At 37.7% G+C, this 17,015-nt stretch overlaps 1 protein-coding gene across 1 annotated transcript; it reads left to right on the top strand.

The window, feature by feature from the left end:
• Window positions 1-741: 741 nt before the first annotated feature.
• On the top strand, window positions 742-2,271 carry LOC143529098 (protein cornichon homolog 4-like). The gene is made up of 3 exons (XM_077024971.1): window positions 742-826; window positions 1,453-1,634; window positions 1,796-2,271. Exons 1-3 carry the CDS (start codon window positions 755-757, stop codon window positions 1,920-1,922), a joined length of 381 nt encoding a protein of 126 aa, XP_076881086.1. The 5' UTR covers window positions 742-754; the 3' UTR covers window positions 1,923-2,271.
• The last annotated feature ends 14,744 nt before the right edge of the window (window positions 2,272-17,015 follow it).

The following is a 17,015-nucleotide window of genomic DNA, read 5'->3' as shown; positions in this document are numbered from 1 at the left end:
ACTCAAAACTTTGGTACCTGTACGGTACCAGTACTGATTTCGGTACCGGTACGGTACCGAATTTGCTATTTGAAACTGATCCAGAATTGATCCGGACCCTCTGGAACCGGTTCCATCTTCACCCGGTAAAAACTCGATAAAAATCGATCGAAACGGAAAAACCCTAATGCACATTTGCATGTGGTTGTCTATAAATTTCCTACTTGTAAAAACTAAACATTTACCACATTACAAAATCAAGAAACCCGAAACTTGAACCGATTAGATTATTAATATTCGGGTTTATATATTTGAAACCAACCAAATTAGAATTCAGTACTGACTTTTAGTTCGCTTTTACCAACTTTGAATTTAAATCGGTATTCAAATAAAAAATCGAACCTAAAAATTTGAAAGCATACTCAATAAACCGTACGTGTAGCTTTATCTTTTCTTAATTTACTATAATAAAATTTATAATTTAAAAAAAAACAAGATAAACAATTTGAAATAAGTATAACTACTCCACAAAACAAACCCTATACTTACTAAAATAAACCAAAACCACCCCCATAAAATATAAAAGACACTAATCCTTGATCACCTACTCATTTCCTTTGTTGTTTGATCTCTTAAATCCTCGTATATATATCTACAGGAACATCAATCACCGGCTAATGTTTCTTAATTTCTCCGATCAGATTTTTGTATATTCATCTATAATTTATTAATTACTAACAAATTGAGTGGGAGAAGAATTAAGAAGAAGATTGAGATGGGGGATACACTTTCATGGCTACTATTTTTCTTCATCCTCATCGCTATCCTCGTTATTGTTGTTTATCAGGTGATTTTCAATGTTACTGTGTTTAATTCTAGATTGGTTATTTTATTATTTGATTGTGTGAATCATGATATGATAGATTGAAATTAGGGTTATACAGATTTTATTGCTGAATTATGCATGCATTCATACGTGTTTTCATTCATGGATCTATAACATTAAAATTTGTCACAAACATCACAAAAGAGCTAATGAGGTACTTCTAGTAACTGTAAAGTAACTTATATACCAACTTTGATATTAAAATAAAATAGAAAAGGTAATCAAAATGGTAAACTTGTTAACTCTTAATAACTAATATTCTAGACTTTTTTAAAACAAAGAATTAGTTTGATGTCATAACCTCTTAGACGCCACTTGCTAACACAAATTGCAGTTTACCTTATCCTATTGGTTATCAGAGTGTTGGTGGATTCCGTGAGTTTTACGATTACAAGTTCTTATGGTTAAATCTAAAGTAATAAATTAATGTTAAAACGCTTTAGTGATGATTTTTCTATGAGTTACGGACGGACCGGTTTCTTTACTCTTTTCCTGTATTCCCACTAACCTACAAACGAGTCAACCATTTGAGTTATCAATCCCTCATCATGCTTTGAATTTTGAAACTAAGTGTCCTTCTTTTGCAGCTTATATGCCTTGCCGATTTAGAGTTTGATTACCTTAATCCTTATGACTCTGCATCGCGGATAAACAATATGATTTTACCAGAGTTTATCACACAAGGTGTGCTATGCTTGTTGTATCTTGTGACTGGGCATTGGATGATGTTTATTCTGTCTGCCCCGTGCCTCTACTATAATACAAGACTGTAAGTCTTTCTTGTTGCATTGTACCATCTATGAATTTATTTCATTTCGCGTTTATCAAATTTAATGCTTTGGGTTTCATTAAATTCTTTATTTGGTAGCCTTTAAAGTGTAAAAGAGTATTTTTTTTTTAGTCGTATAACTAATACATTGTTGCCACTAGGTATGCTCGGAGACAACACCTAGTTGACGTTACAGAAATATTCAACCAACTCGACGGGGCTAAAAAGCAGAGGCTTTTTAAACTTGGGCATCTCATATTCCTCCTATTCATCACTTTATTTTGGTAAGTAGAACATGTTAGTATATTACAAGCTATTGCTATATTATATAATATGTATTTGTAGCTAGGATCTATTGGTTTATCCATGACATCTCATTATTCTTGTAGTATAACATGACAACTATTAGAAGCTTACACCAAAATATGTTATGTTTTATGCAAATTAGTTACCCTAACAAATAATTAAGCATGGTCAGACTGTGTTCGGGTAATGAAGAAACATGAATCTAACCTTGGGTCGGGTCGAATGGATGTTCTCCAGTTTTAAACACGAACGAAGCCACACCTTCATCTTCTTCTCGGGTTGCTCTAATCCTACAATGGAAGAATAGGGGAGTGGAGGTGACTACCAAGAGTTTCCTGTGTTATTCACATACATAAAAAGTGGTGGAGGCCAAGAGTCCCCAAAAAATGAGAGGTGAAGATCGGAGCTTCATGAACACCATTATGAAACCTTAACTTTAGTGGGCCAATCCTAGTTAGCGGTTACCTCCATAACACAACACAACCCCCCCCCCCCCCGGGGAGGGGGGGGGCATTGGGCCTTAGTTAGTAGGCAATAATAATATAACAAATGTGTCACAGGTAATGTAATAAGTAATGTAGTAAGTAAAAGTCGTACCTGGGGTCTAGGACCCTAGCTTCACAGGTAAAAAACAGTTCGTTTCTGAAAATTATAGTTCTGATAAAGACGAGCTTCGCTTGCAATAAGCTTTGGTTTAAACGGGCGTTTTATGTGGAAAAAAGATATCAAAATGGGTTCACCGTGTCGTGGTTGTGTTGTTGTCATTTTTTTTCATATTTTCTAGGCGGTGCTAGCCCATTTGGAACGTTCTAATGTTTTGGTGGTGATTGCAGGATGATCTATAATGCATTGGAAGAAGATGAAATGTAGACCACCAAGTATATCCATCAGTGCAGCCAGATGCATCAGAGTTCAAAGAAGGTTATTTGTTTTTTTGGCGGCTAATATGTGATACTAGTTAATCAATTGTAGTATTATATTATGGTTTGATTTACACTTTTGTGAACTATTTGGGTTTATGAGTTATCATTTATTATATAGTTTTTGGATTAAATTTTTAATTTTCTTTTGGATACTGGTCACTACAAAACTTCCTAGTTGAATTGTTAGATGTATAGTTTATAAAAATGTTGATATCATATCCATTTGTTTTCAAGTTTAATTGAAGTCTTATCCTGACAGAAATTGGTCTCCTATCTAATGGTATAGGAGTGATGGTTAAGACTTGGGATCTTGTGGTCTCATATTTAAAACCTGACTTAAGAGGATTTTCCTAAAGTGGTAGGTATCCTCCTTGATAGTGCAATTAGGTAAGTTAGGTTTAGAGCGTTAAAATCAGTTTGGACGTTGACATCCTGTCTAAAAAAGATATAGTAAATTAGAAGTATATATATTATTCAAAACATAACAGATATTTTACATAGTAAGAAAGTAGAAACGTAGTAATTCAACATCTAATCTCACAACCAAAAACTCGGAGATTACATTTTACACGTGTAGTTTGTAAAATAAAAGAAAAAGAGAAAATATGAGGAGCTCGACTTTGGATTTCTTCAAGCGAGCGGCCATTTCGAGTTTGAATAATTTGTTATTTAGGAGTCGTGTAATGACTGACCTTAAATTCTATACCAAACAAACAAAGAAAATAGAATCATATGTTCTTCATCTCATCTTGATCCCTTTTGTTCTCGTCTCTCCATCTTTGTTTTTTCCTTTCGATAAATCTTTCACTTCTTCTTTTGAGATCATCATTAACAAATTGAGTCCAAGAATCTTCATTTTCTTCAACACCATGTGATGCACCCTTGTGTTCATCATCGCCGGGTGCACTTTTGCGTCCATCATCATCATGATCATCATTATAACCATTAATATTAAAACATGTATCTACTTCCTTCTCAACATCTAAGCACCCATCATCATAATCATGATGGCCATGATCATCATCATGATAATAATCATCATGATTATTATCAATCTTAAAACAACTATCCACTTTGTTTTCGATTTTTATGTCCTCATATGTGAAAGAGCTTATGAATGCCTCAAATAAGTCCTCATCGCTAGCCGATCTTGAACTTTTGTTGATAACAAAACTTAAAGCGCTGATGAAGGTCAATAAAACAAGAAACCGCCACCCAGAAACACCGAAAATCAATAAGAACGAAAGACAAGTAATCAAACATAAAACAAGTTGTGGGATTGTGTGAATCCTTATGTTTTTCATCCCCCTTGCTTGTTCTCATTCCTTCCGATTATCACAATATAATCAAGCATCCATTGATGGTGTGTTTATATAAATTAGTTCACTTGCTTGGGCCACATGGTTTTTAATTTTCTTGGAAACTTATCTTACTTGAGGATTATTATAAATTAATCAATTAAACTACCATGCAAACTCTGAGAAGTTTCATAATAAGTTAATTAATTGATTATTTAATTAAAAATATGTAAAGTACGAGTCTGATGGGGTGACTTTATGTTGTTGACCTACTTTCAAGATAAATATTTAAGGTTTATTTGGGATTCCCTTATTTTCCCATCGTTTTAACTTATGAAGGTTTAATAAGTCATTTTTATGTTTATAAAGTGTTTGGGAATACATATTTAATTTTTCTTCTTATCAGCAAGGTTAAAAAAGGGTTTTCAATAAGTTGGGATTTAGTGACTTATCAACTTATAGATTTGGAATACCCGTTACATCCTTCCATTTCACCCAACTCTCTTTAACAATTACACCCTTATTGGTTTATAAGTTAATTCAAACATATTTTTAAAAACTCCTTCTAAGAAAGTCATAAATCCTTTTTAACTTGGTAAGTAATAGGATAACTCCAATTACATCATAGGTATTACAAAAAAAAAAGAATGTGAAACCAGCTCGGATATAGGAAAAACCATAAATTAGGAATCGATTTTGAGATTTTTATAGCGAGAACCGATAAGAAACCGGTTAATCGAAAACAATTTTTTTAAATAGATTAATAACCCGTTAACAAGTTAATAACCAATTTTTGACCACCCCTAAGTTAGTATAGATTGGCATTAGGTGTTAAGTTTTGATTACACCGCTTCTCTAGCTCTCAAAACTATAAAAAAACGGGTTAGCTCAATCCCCTCAAGGCTTCACCCTCAAGACTCAAATGGCAAATGAAGAAAGTGTTATTGTCGTCGTACTAGCAGCAAACAAAACCCGAAAATTTTCACGGAGTCGACTTATGTTTAAGTCAGACAACTCTAAAATGTTTCGTTTCAAAATTTGTAAGGTATTTTTCAAAGTCATGTCAAACTCCACTTTTTGAGCTCATTTGGCAAATGTTGCAAGACGGTGAAAGCTAAGAATCAAGCACAATAGTTAACCAAACCTTTCATTACAACTAAAACTAATTGAAGACGAAGCCAACAATAACTATATTTTGATCAAATAAAATGTTTGGTCGTTTTTCTTTTTTCATTTAATAGCATTTATCATTTAATTCCCCTTTTTATTGAAATAAAGTGAGTTTATTTTACATTTTAGTAGTTAACTTTTTTTAGACATAATTACAAATTTTATCCTTTAAAAAAAGCTAAATTACGGTTCGTGTCCTTTTTTTAGTTTCCTTGCAGGCGGTATACTTTAAACATTTTTTCCTACACGTTATGTCATTTACGCTAACTGGGTTAGAAAAACTCAGTTAAATACCCTCACGTGAGGCGCATGTGAGGGCATATTGGTCTTTTCGTCTACCCTGCAACTTCTTCTTCTTCTTCCTCCTCTTCTTCTTCTTCATTATGCAGATCTCATAAATCCTCAAACACCATCAATCTTACTTATTCCAAGAAACCATGAATCAATCTAACTTATTCCAAGAAACCCATAAATCATGGATTCAGATCCTCAAACTCCATCTCCATCACTCTAACTAACATTCTAGAATACCATGAATCAATCTAACTTATTCCAAGAAACCCTTAAATCCTCAAACACCATCACCACCACCACCACAGCTTCTCCACCAGCCACCGCTCCATCTCCGTCACAGCTTCGCCACCACCACAGCTCCGCCACCAACCACTCCGACCATGGATTCAGATCTCCGATTTCGATTTTTCAGATCTGCGGTTTATATGAGAAATCTGAAGCCGTCACAGGAATCGACATTGAGAGTTGGGTCCAGTCCAGTTTAAGCGGCTCAACAAAATTCGAAAGTGGGTTCGGGTTTGGGTTCGATGCTCCACGGTCTAAAAACGAACCGTAATTAGTGGAATAGACTTGAGGTTCTTGTGTCCTGTTGATGGGAGTTGAAGCAATGGGTTGTGAAAGTGGAGCAGATGAGGTGGAAACAAGTGGGCCCACTTTGGAACTGCCAGATCTGAAAAATCGAAATCGGAGATCTGAATCCATGGCCAGAGTGGTTGGTGGCGGAGCTGTGGTGGCGGTGGTGATGGTGTTTGAGGAAATCCATGGCCGGAGTGGTTGTGGTTTGGTGATGGTGGTGGCGTAGAGAGATAAATAAGAGAGAAAGGAGGGAAGGTAAGTGGAGTTGATTGAGATCAGCAAAATGATGAAGAAGAAGAGGAATGAAGGAGAAGAAGAAGTTGCAGGGTAGACAAAAAGACCAATATGCCCTCACATGCGCCTCACGTGAGGGTATTTAACTGAGTTTTTCTAACCCAGTTAGCGTAAAGGACATAACGTGTAGAAAAAGAAGTTTAAAGTACACCGCCTGCAAGGAAACTAAAAAAAGACACGAATAGTAATTTGGCTTTTTTTAAAGGACAAAATTTGTAATTCTGTTCTTTTTTTAATTGAAAAACCAGGTTAACCAGTTTGGTTATTAACCTAATTGGTTACACGGTTATTGATATTGATATTTCTCTCCAAAACCGATTAGGAACCAAATACAGGTCCTATTAACGTATAGCTCAAAAACCGATTAACCGCTATTTGCACCTCTAGTTGTGCACCCGGTGGGTGTTCAAATAGCTCAAGGCTCGAAACATATTAGATAGAACCTCAAAAAACATAAAAAGCTAGCTTGATTCGTTTCGGCTAATTGATTGACTCACTCTTTCTCTTCACGGGCTACATTCCCTTTCACAGAACCAACCGCTCTTCCTCTACACAGGCAACATTCCCTTTCACATAACCACTCGAGCCCAAAACACCGTCTGTTCCAATTCCGCATTTCACATTATCTTATGTGCGCCTCAGACTCATTCGGTTGAAGATTAATAACTTTTTAATACACTAATCAAACAGTTTACAACATAATCATAATTTTTTTTTCAAATCAACTAAACCAACACATAATCACCAAATTTATATTTCATAAAACTTTTGAATAAATATATCCTAGTCTTTGGTTGCACCCACCATTCCACCAATATATAATACACAAAACGCCAAAGATGATAACGTTTGAAAGAGTAGAAAGTAAAATCAAACAAGTAAACACTAAAACACCCATCAAATTATCAAATCATCACCCATTTGTTTATGTCATTGTCACCACAACCAATAAACCTATAAAATAAAAACAACAAAACAAAAACAATTCTACCTTACACCTACACCAACCCCAATTATACCACAAACCGCCCGGTTCATTCTTCAGATCCGGTTCACCTTATCAGCCTTCACAACCGGGTTCGCCTTCGCAATGCTTTCCCGACCGGTTTTTTTAAAATCAAACCCACAGTCATGATTCTCAGGGTACCTATGACTCCCACAAAACGTATCTCCACACTTACACTTGAATCCGACCACACCCACCTTCTTATTGCAAACCAAACACCGGTTCGGAGTCTTGTTCGTGACGGCTGACGGGGTAACCGGTCCAGATGCGGAAGATGAAGGAGTGAATTTGTTAACGAGCAACTCGACGGCGGCTTTAGCGGACGCAGTGAACTGGATGTGATGGAAGCACTTGGAGCAGTAGCCGTTGGTGGCGGATGAGGCGAAGAAGCCGCAGCCGTTGGCGCAGAGTGGTGGCTCGGAAGGCTGGATGGTTGTAGCGTCGTTGATGTTAGAGTTAGATCCCATTGCGTGATTGAGTGATTGATTGAATTGTGTGGATTTGTAAAGGGTGAGGGTGGGTTTATATAGGCAAAGTGAGGAGGTTGAGTTTTGGTTTCTTTGGGTACAAGTTATTATTATGTTAACCAGGAAAGGATTGTTCAAATAATAATATTGTTATTTTTGTATTTACGATAAAGTTGTGGGAAAGTGATAAGTTTTATTTAATATAATTGAAAGTTATGAATTTCTATAAAGTTTTGGTAATTAGTTTATGGACGTGATTTTAAAGATATGGTTTAAAGTTGATAACTTTTTGTTTGAACGAGTAACAGTTTTTGAATTCTCAAATTTTAAAGTTTAGGGCGGTTAGGTTGCATGAATTTAGTGGAATTGAAATCTAAATCCGAATTCCTAGCTCTTATTTGGTTGCCATAAATCCATAGGATTTTAAGAAAATTGGAATTTAAATTCCATCCATTCTAATGTTTGGTGGTTCGTTAAGAGAAAATCCACATCATAACATTATATTTTATAGAAACATCCAAACGATTTACAATGAAGTGGCAGGTAAGCGGGCAACAAGCTGCGCCGCAACCCCTTTTGGATAGCAAACCCAATCCGACTAAAAACAAAGTTTTGATTCTTATGGGCTGATACGTTACTATACACAACTTTCTGAACCCTATTCAAAACAAAGTTAAGAAATCATTTTTTTTTTTATTAATAGAATTCATAATCCTTCCATATATGTAAAGAATGTTTAGATAATCTCTAGAATTTTCTAACACCACCTAAATAACTCTAAGAAGATATAAAAATTGTAGGAGAATATGGTGTCGTCCGAAATCAGGTTTTGGGTCGGATCAAAATCAAGTTTTAGATTGGAATGGGTTTCATTTTGAGCATGTTTGGGTCGGAACAAGTTCCAAAGTGGAACAGAGTTCGTGTCGGGATAGAACGGTTTTCAAGTCGTAACGGGTTCAGGGTCAGGTTTCAGGTTGGAATGGGATTGGGTTTGGAACATGTTTTGCGTCTGGTTGGGATGGGGTTTAGGTCGTAACGTGGTCGGGGTCGGAACGTGTTTCAAGTCAGGTCAGTTGAAGTTTCACATCAAAACAGGTTTGGGATCGTGAAGGATCGGGTCATAACAGGTTTTGCGTAGAAACGGGTTCAAGGTCGGAATAGGTTTCGTGTCGGGTCCTGTTTCTGGTTGGGATCAGTTTAAGTCAGAACAAATTCACTATAACACAACTGAAACCCAAACCCACTCTGACGCAAAACTAGTTCCTACCCTAACCCAATCAGATTCGTAACATGTCCCAACTTGAAACCTTTCCGACCCGAAACCTGTTCCGCCCTTAAATTCGATCATATTAGAAACAATCCTACCTGAAATCTGATCCCACCTGAAATCCATTTCGATCTGAAAACATCTCGACCCAAAACTTATTCTGACCCGAACCCGTTCTCATATGAAACCCGTTTTGACCTAAAAACCGCCCGACTCAAACTATTTGCCAACCAAACACATTATGAAAATTTCCAAAATTCAATCCAATAAAATTTTCAATTTAAATTCCTTTAAAAATTATGCTACGCACCCTCAAATTGTTTTGTTTGCAAAATTTGTTGTAATTGGAATCTTAATTATATTGTTGATTTGTTGTTAGCAAAGAAATTGGAATTTGAAGTGAATGAACTCCTACAAACTCCTTTGTTTAAGGAATTAGAAACTCCTTCTAACATGTGAAGTAGGGGTGTGTTTTTTAACCGTACTCAAATAAAAAACCCGAATAGAAGCGGCCCGAGACCCGAATAACTCGATCCAAATTCATCCAAACCGATTAAACTTCTAACCCGAACCCGAGATTATATATTCGGGTCGGTGTTTGGTTTGAATGTAACATCACACAAATTTCGAGTTAAAAATGTCAAGTTTCCAAAGTCAATGGATCAATCTTGCCAAATTCCAAACTCCAAGAGTTTAAATGAAAATTCTGTTTTCTTGTCCTCTCGCGATACGCGACGGGACAAAGGACAAGGCCATCGCGTATCGTGAATGGATTGGTCAAAAGGTTCTAGAAGGAGTCAACAGCGATACGCGATCGCTGTTGAACCAACGTCATCGCGTATCGCGATGACGTGGTCTGACATAGTGTGCCACGTGGCAAACGATGGCACAGTGTGTCGCCACGTGGCAACACGTCCGCCACGTGTCAACACGCAGCACAACGCCGCCACGGGTTGTCACGTGGCAGGTCTACATGGTGACTAAGGCAGCCTACGTCGTGATACGCGACAGGCTTGCCAAGGAGGCCGTCGCGTACCGCGACGGGTCCCAATTTTTGCCTATAAATAGAAGGCCACAGCTTTTTGCTTCTCACACCACAAAACACACATACAACTCTCTCTAACCTCTCTCTAAACATTGGGAAGCGTGCCCTCGATCCACCTCGATAAGTGTGCCCCGATTCCTCGTTTTTCGTGTCGTAACCTCGATACTTGTGCCACCACCCGACGACGTTCATATCAAGAAGGTGATACTATCCCGACGTTCCGACGATCATCTCGAATGCGTGCCGTGAAGTATTGGTGTCTCGATTTGCATGCCCGAGTGAAGTGTTGATCAAACAAGAAGTTGAAACGAGATAAATGGCTTCGAAGTGCTGCTTGACTGTCTAGGGTTTATAAGCCGAGAAAAGGTAGGCATAATGCCCGAATAAAATAGTAATAAAATATTGAAAAGGTTTAAAACCTAAGGTCGAGTAAATACTCGATACCTCGATAAATAAAAGAATAAATAACAAAGAAAAGAAAAGAAAGAAATATAAATGTATATTCAAATACATGTGTGGATATATATATATAAATATTTGTTATAAATATTATTTAAGTATAATGAGTATTCTTAAATAATAAAGAAGAAAGATATACGTTTCTTAAAGAAAAAGAAACGTAGGGTTTTATGAATAAGATATTTATAGGTTATCTTATAAAGAAAGATATTTTAAACTAAATGTTTAAAAAGAAAAGAAAAGAGATTACTTTATAAACTAAAGGTTTTAAAGTAAATCGAGGTGGCGATTATAAAACTAAGACTAAAGGTCTTAAGCGGGATTGTATATCCGACTAATAAAAAGTAATTCGTACTATAGGTGCGAGATAGCAAGGGAAAGACCCTCGGACGGTGTTGGAAGCCGATCCCAATCAAAAGGTGAATACGCCCCAACCTTTACAAACTTGTTTTCAAATGAGTCAACTTGTTATATGAAAAACTTTAGATGAGACTAAGTGTCTCTAAAAACATTATAAATAAGAGTAAAAGCCTAGCCCTCAGGCTGTAGTATATGTTTGTTTGCATCCTTACATTTGTGGTAAAATGCGGTGGGCACATCGCACCACACTTGGTCACGACCTCCAGTCACAATGGGCTGGACCTAAGTACGTTCGAGTGAGACTGACCATGTGTATATTTATGGTACCTAAGTATGTCTAAACGTTGCGGTGTTTTGCTGGGGTGACCTAGTGTAGAGACTCAAGTTTATAATGATGTTGTTTTAACTTAATTATTCCTAAGCCAAGATGGGCCGAGACTTACGTGGTCTCGAGGGGTGATTAAGTAAAAGAAAATATTTTAGCGTCAGCATATTCACCAGCATTCGTTGCTGACGTATTTTCTTAACATTTTGCAGGTAATCAAGAATAGGGCTTGAAGAACGAAGTGCTTATGATTCCGATGGCTCTGATATTTTGTTAACTTAAATATTAATGAATGGTGGTTTTGTAAAGTATAAACAAGTAAAACTTGAATGAGACTTTTGTCTCATCTTTTGTATTGTAAATATTTATAACTTTAAATCCACATGTTTTATAAAGTCTTCCGCATTAACCCGTAACTCTGATTTATTTACAAATGTGGTACCAACTGTTGGTCACACTCCTAGGCCTTAGATGGGGTGTGACAGGTTGGTATCAGAGCCATCGATCTTAACGAATTGGGTATTTCAAGATAATACCCATGCTTCGATCCAAGCATAGGAAAATATTTTACTTGTTTATTTGAATAGGGATAAGATTGGCTGGTAACCCTTTATTTCTCTCTCCTCAATCTAAACCACGTAATTTAGATGTCATTCGAGAAATTAATGGAATATTATGATCATGCAGCAAAAAGAGCAGGAAAGTACTACAAATTCCCAAAAGACATTATGAGTAAGGATTACTACGAAGCATTCTTCAATTCCGATATGGAGCATGATATTACCAAACCATTTCAAAACCCAAATATTGAGCAAAGTCCTATTTACCATCTTGATAATACTGCAAATCAAACATATCAAGCACCAAGGCACTCAAGCTACCATCCCTCAAACCTCCCATATATCAACAATCCGAGGTACTGATGTATTATCCTTCTGAAGTTCCCACCTACCAACCAACGGAGGTTCCGCCGCATTACCCATCTGGAGGTTCGACATATTTAATGCTCAATCCTCACCCTTCATACGCCTTCCTCTCCAACCGAATAATCAAAGAGGAACCAAGATCTCCTTCATCCGACTGGATGCAATGCCACTCCGACCAGCGAAGGTGGCATACCGGAACTTCTACCATGGATGTTGTCGATTCCCATCTCAACAAGGAAGGGCCCTCTTGCAAGCCCAAAATAAGGGTGATGATGTCGTAAGAGAACTTTCGCATGCCCGCATTATCAAAGGAAACATATCAAATGAAAGAAGAAGATCCAGAGGAGGAATACCCCGATAATCCGAATGAAGTCACAACGCCGGTGGAAGAGTCATTCTCTCACCCAAGCTATGGTTCAGTTGATCCCTACATGAAATTTCTCCAAGAACGTAAAGGCAAGGCATCATCAAGCTTCCCACCGTACCAAGGAGAAATACCATCAATTGAAGAACAAGCCAATAAGATTCTGGAGCAGAACGAGGCTGCCGAGGCTTCCTTTAACTACCAATCTGATGTGACTGCAACACCATACCCGGATCCGAAGAACCATTTCGATGTTGTTATGATGGGGTACCGTGATCCACCACCCCGCTACGGTTATCCCAATGACATTCCTCAATCACAGGAGGAGCATCTAGATCATGCTTTACATGAGACAGACGATTTAAGGAAGAAGATAGCCGTTGATGGGAAGAAAAAGAAGAAGATATGAGAGACGCTTCTTCGCAAGTGAAACAAGTTGACAAAGGTTGTGAAGAAATTCATGAAGGATTGAGATGATGGTGTGTTTTCAAGAAATGAAGTTTATGTGTTAAGATAGTTTGTATGTTATGTGTAATATATGTTGTAACAAAGAAAATAAGGATAGGTATATATATATCGTTTATACGATATATATAAAGATGTTGTAAAATAATATATATATATATATCATTTTTATGATATATATGTGAAATAAATAAAACTTGTATTTAAGAAATAAAATTGTTTAATTTCATATTTAAAAAGAAAAGTTGATAAAGAAAAGATAAAATGTCTCAACAAAGTAACAACATTGAGAATGCACAAAAAGAAGCTGAAATAAGAAAAGAAAAGGGAAAAGACCCCGTTAATAAACAAGATGAACAAATTCTCGAAAAATATATGAGTCAAATCCAAAGAATGATAAAAGATGCGGCTAGAGAAGAACCTATGGCTATGTCCCAATCGAAACACTCAAAACATTCTCATTCCGTTGATCTTTCCCGAAAGTCCATAAAATCTCGTCCGAAACCATCTCATATCAAAGAAAGTGTTCACGAATTGAATGTTGATGGAGGAGTTAGACAAGAGTTTAAGAAACTCAAGATTGGTGGGTGTTTGTTTAAGGATTTCAAGTATTATGGACCAAAAGAGTTCCATGGTGATAAGGGAGCCATCACAACCGTGAGGTGGCTTGAAGAAATGGAGACGATTGTAAATAACAAGCAAGTGTTCCAATGAAGAGAAGATTCAATATTCTGCCCTCATGTTCAAAGGGGAAGCGTTCGAGTGGTGGAATACAATGATCATGAGTAAAGGAAGGGAGGTGATGTACAATCTATCTTGGAATGAAGTTAAGGAGATGTTGATGGCAAAGTTTTGTCCGGTGCACGAGACCGACCAAATCCAAACCAAATTCCTGAATCACAAGGTCATTGGAACAAACCTTCGTGAGTACAACACAAAATTTCACGAATACTGTCGATTGGTTCCCCAGCTGGTTACCCCCTGAATCCAGCAAAGTGACACGTTATATTTGGGGACTACCACGAGATATTCGTGACATGGTGAGGTCTCACTTGCCATAGACCGCCGACTCTGCGATGGAATTGGCTGGTTATTTGATAAGCGGAATGATCCACAATAAGGAAGAAGATAGAAAGGTTGTAACAACGCATGACCCGAAGAAAGAAGGAAATACCCGTTTCAAGGGTAAAGGAGTTGACCAACGAAGGTCCGGCTTCAACCCCAGCATTCCACAATGCAAAATCTATAAGAAATATCACAGGGGTAGATGCCATTTAACTCCACGAGTTTGTGAATCGTGTCATAAACCCGGCCACGCAACAGCCGATTGTTGGAAGAAAAAGATGACCTGTTATAACTCCAAAGAAATTGGACATCTTAGCTTTGAATGCCCCAAGAACAAACCCGCGACTGGTGGTGCGGGTGGTAATGGTCAAAATAATGAGCCCAAGAAGGGCAATGCAAGAGTCTTCGTGCTTGATACCAAGAAAGCGGCCGACATACCGGAAACCACTACCGGTACGTTCCTAGTTAACAACACTTATGCTAGAGTCTTGTTTGATTCAGGTGCCAACTTAAGTTTTATAGATTATAACTTTTGTAGTCTATTAAACGAACCCTTAATCAAACTTAATAAAATTCTAAGCGTCGAGACTGCTAGTGGCGAAATTGTTAAAATCTCCGAAGCTCTAGAAAACGTAAAAATCTTATTAGCCGGTTACGTTTTGCCTATCCAACTATTGCCTATGACTCTTGCGGGTTTTGATATTGTATTGGGTATGGATTGGTTATCCGATAACCATGCTCGTATCCTTTGCAATAGCAAAAACGTTGAACTTCGAGCCCCTGATAAACGAACCATTCGAATTGAAGGGGATAAAGACGCTGGCCAAGTTAGCCTAATCTCCATGATAAGGGCTAACAAATGTTTGAATCAAGGATGCTTAGCATTCATGGCCTATGTCACCGAAGAATCTAAACCCAAAGAAATCAAAGACGTTCCTGTTGTTTCCAATTTTGCTGATGTTTTTCCCGACGAACTTCCTGGAATCCCTCCCAATCGTGAAGTAGAATTTAGAATCAATCTCATTCCCGGTACCTCTCCGATCTCCAAGGCACCATATCGTTTAGTACCAACCGAGATGAAGGAACTAAAGAAACAACTCGACGAGCTTCTTGAGAAAGGCTTCATCCGACCGAGTTCGTCACCATGGGGAGCGCCAATTCTATTCGTCAAGAAGAAGGATGGATCTATGCGTATGTGTATCGATTATCGTGCTTTAAACAAAGTCACAATCAAGAATCGTTATCCACTTCCCCGAATCGATGATCTTTTTGACCAACTTCAAGGTGCTAGCTTCTTTTCTAAAATCGATCTTCGTTCCAGCTATCACCAACTCAAAGTTCAATCCGAAGATATTCCGAAAACTGCTTTTCGAACAAGGTATGGCAATTATGAGTTCACCGTTATGCCATTCGGACTTACTAATGAGCCAGCCGCGTTTATGGACATGATGAATCGAATCTGCAATCCTTACTTGGATAAATTTGTTATCATATTCATCGACGACATACTTATTCTAAGTCTAAGGATGATCATGAAGTCCACCTTCGAACCTTACTTGAATTACTTAGAGCCGAGAAGTTGTACGCCAAGTTCTCAAAATGCAAGTTCTGGTTGCACGAAGTACAATTTCTTGGACATGTCATAAATGTGAATGGTATTCAAGTCGATCCCGCTAAAATTAAAGCCATCTCAAAGTGGGAAATTCCAAATTCGCAAACCGAGATCCGAAGTTTATTGGGTTTGGCCGGCTATTATAGAAGGTTCATTGAAAATTTTTTGTGTATAGCCGTTCCCCTAACTTCTTTAACTCGTAAAAATATCAAATATGAATGGGGAACAAAACAACAAGAGGCGTTCGATATACTCAAACAAAAGCTTACTCAAGCACCAATACTGGCCTTGCCAGAAGGTATCGAAAATTTCGTTCTCTTTAGTGATGCATCTCATTCTGGCTTGGGATGTGTGCTAATGCAACGAAAGAAAGTGATCGATTACGCCTCTCGTCAACTCAAGGTGCACGAAAAGAACTATACAACTCACGATCTAGAGTTAGGCGCCATAATCTTTGCACTTAAGATATGGAGACACTATCTCTATGGAGTAAAGTTTATCGTGTACACCGATCATAAAAGTTTGAAACACATATTTGAGCAAAAAGAGCTTAACATGCGCCAACGACGTTGGATGGAAACTCTCAATGACTATGACTGCGAGATTGTCTATCATGAAGGCAAATCCAACGTTGTGGCTGATGCCTTAAGTCGTAATGAGCACGAAAAGCCAAAAAGAGTCCGCGCGTTGTGGCTAGAACTTCAAGTCGATCTTCTCGAGCAAATCAGATCTGCCCAAACTCAAGCAATCAATGAAAACCAAATCTCTGACGAAAAACGTAACGACACCATTGACTCGTTGTCAAGGGTGACGATGGTATCCTTAGACTCGGTAATAGGATTTGTGTACCAATCGTTGGGGACTTGCGTGAGAAAATTTTGAACGAAGCTCATAAGTTCAAGTACATGATGCACCCCTGTAGTGACAAAATGTACCAAAATCGTAGACCAAACTACTGGTGGAATGGAATGAAAAGAGATATCGCTTCGCATGTGGCAAAATGTTTAACTTGCTTGAAAGTCAAGACTGAACACCAAAAGCCTTCGGGATTGCTTCAGCAACCCGAACTTCTTGTATGGAAGTGGGAGTTAATAACCATGGACTTCATCACAAAACTCCCGAAGACAACTCGATAACATAATGCTATTTGGGTTATTGT

Source organism: Bidens hawaiensis, unplaced genomic scaffold (genome assembly GCF_021521415.1).
Source record: "Bidens hawaiensis isolate Kalapana, Puna unplaced genomic scaffold, B.hawaiensis_p1.1 tig00000636_1, whole genome shotgun sequence".
In the NCBI taxonomy this organism is placed as follows: Eukaryota; Viridiplantae; Streptophyta; class Magnoliopsida; order Asterales; family Asteraceae; genus Bidens; species Bidens hawaiensis.
This window is presented reverse-complemented; position numbering and strand designations above follow the sequence as displayed.

Coding starts and splice junctions, on each gene's coding strand:
- LOC143529098 (XM_077024971.1), top strand. CDS start 755: ATGGGGGATACACTTTCATGGCTACTATTTTTCTTCATCCTCATCGCT. Junction 827..1,452: donor TCGTTATTGTTGTTTATCAG/GTGATTTTCAAT, acceptor CTTCTTTTGCAG/CTTATATGCCTTGCCGATTT. Junction 1,635..1,795: donor CTCTACTATAATACAAGACT/GTAAGTCTTTCT, acceptor TGTTGCCACTAG/GTATGCTCGGAGACAACACC.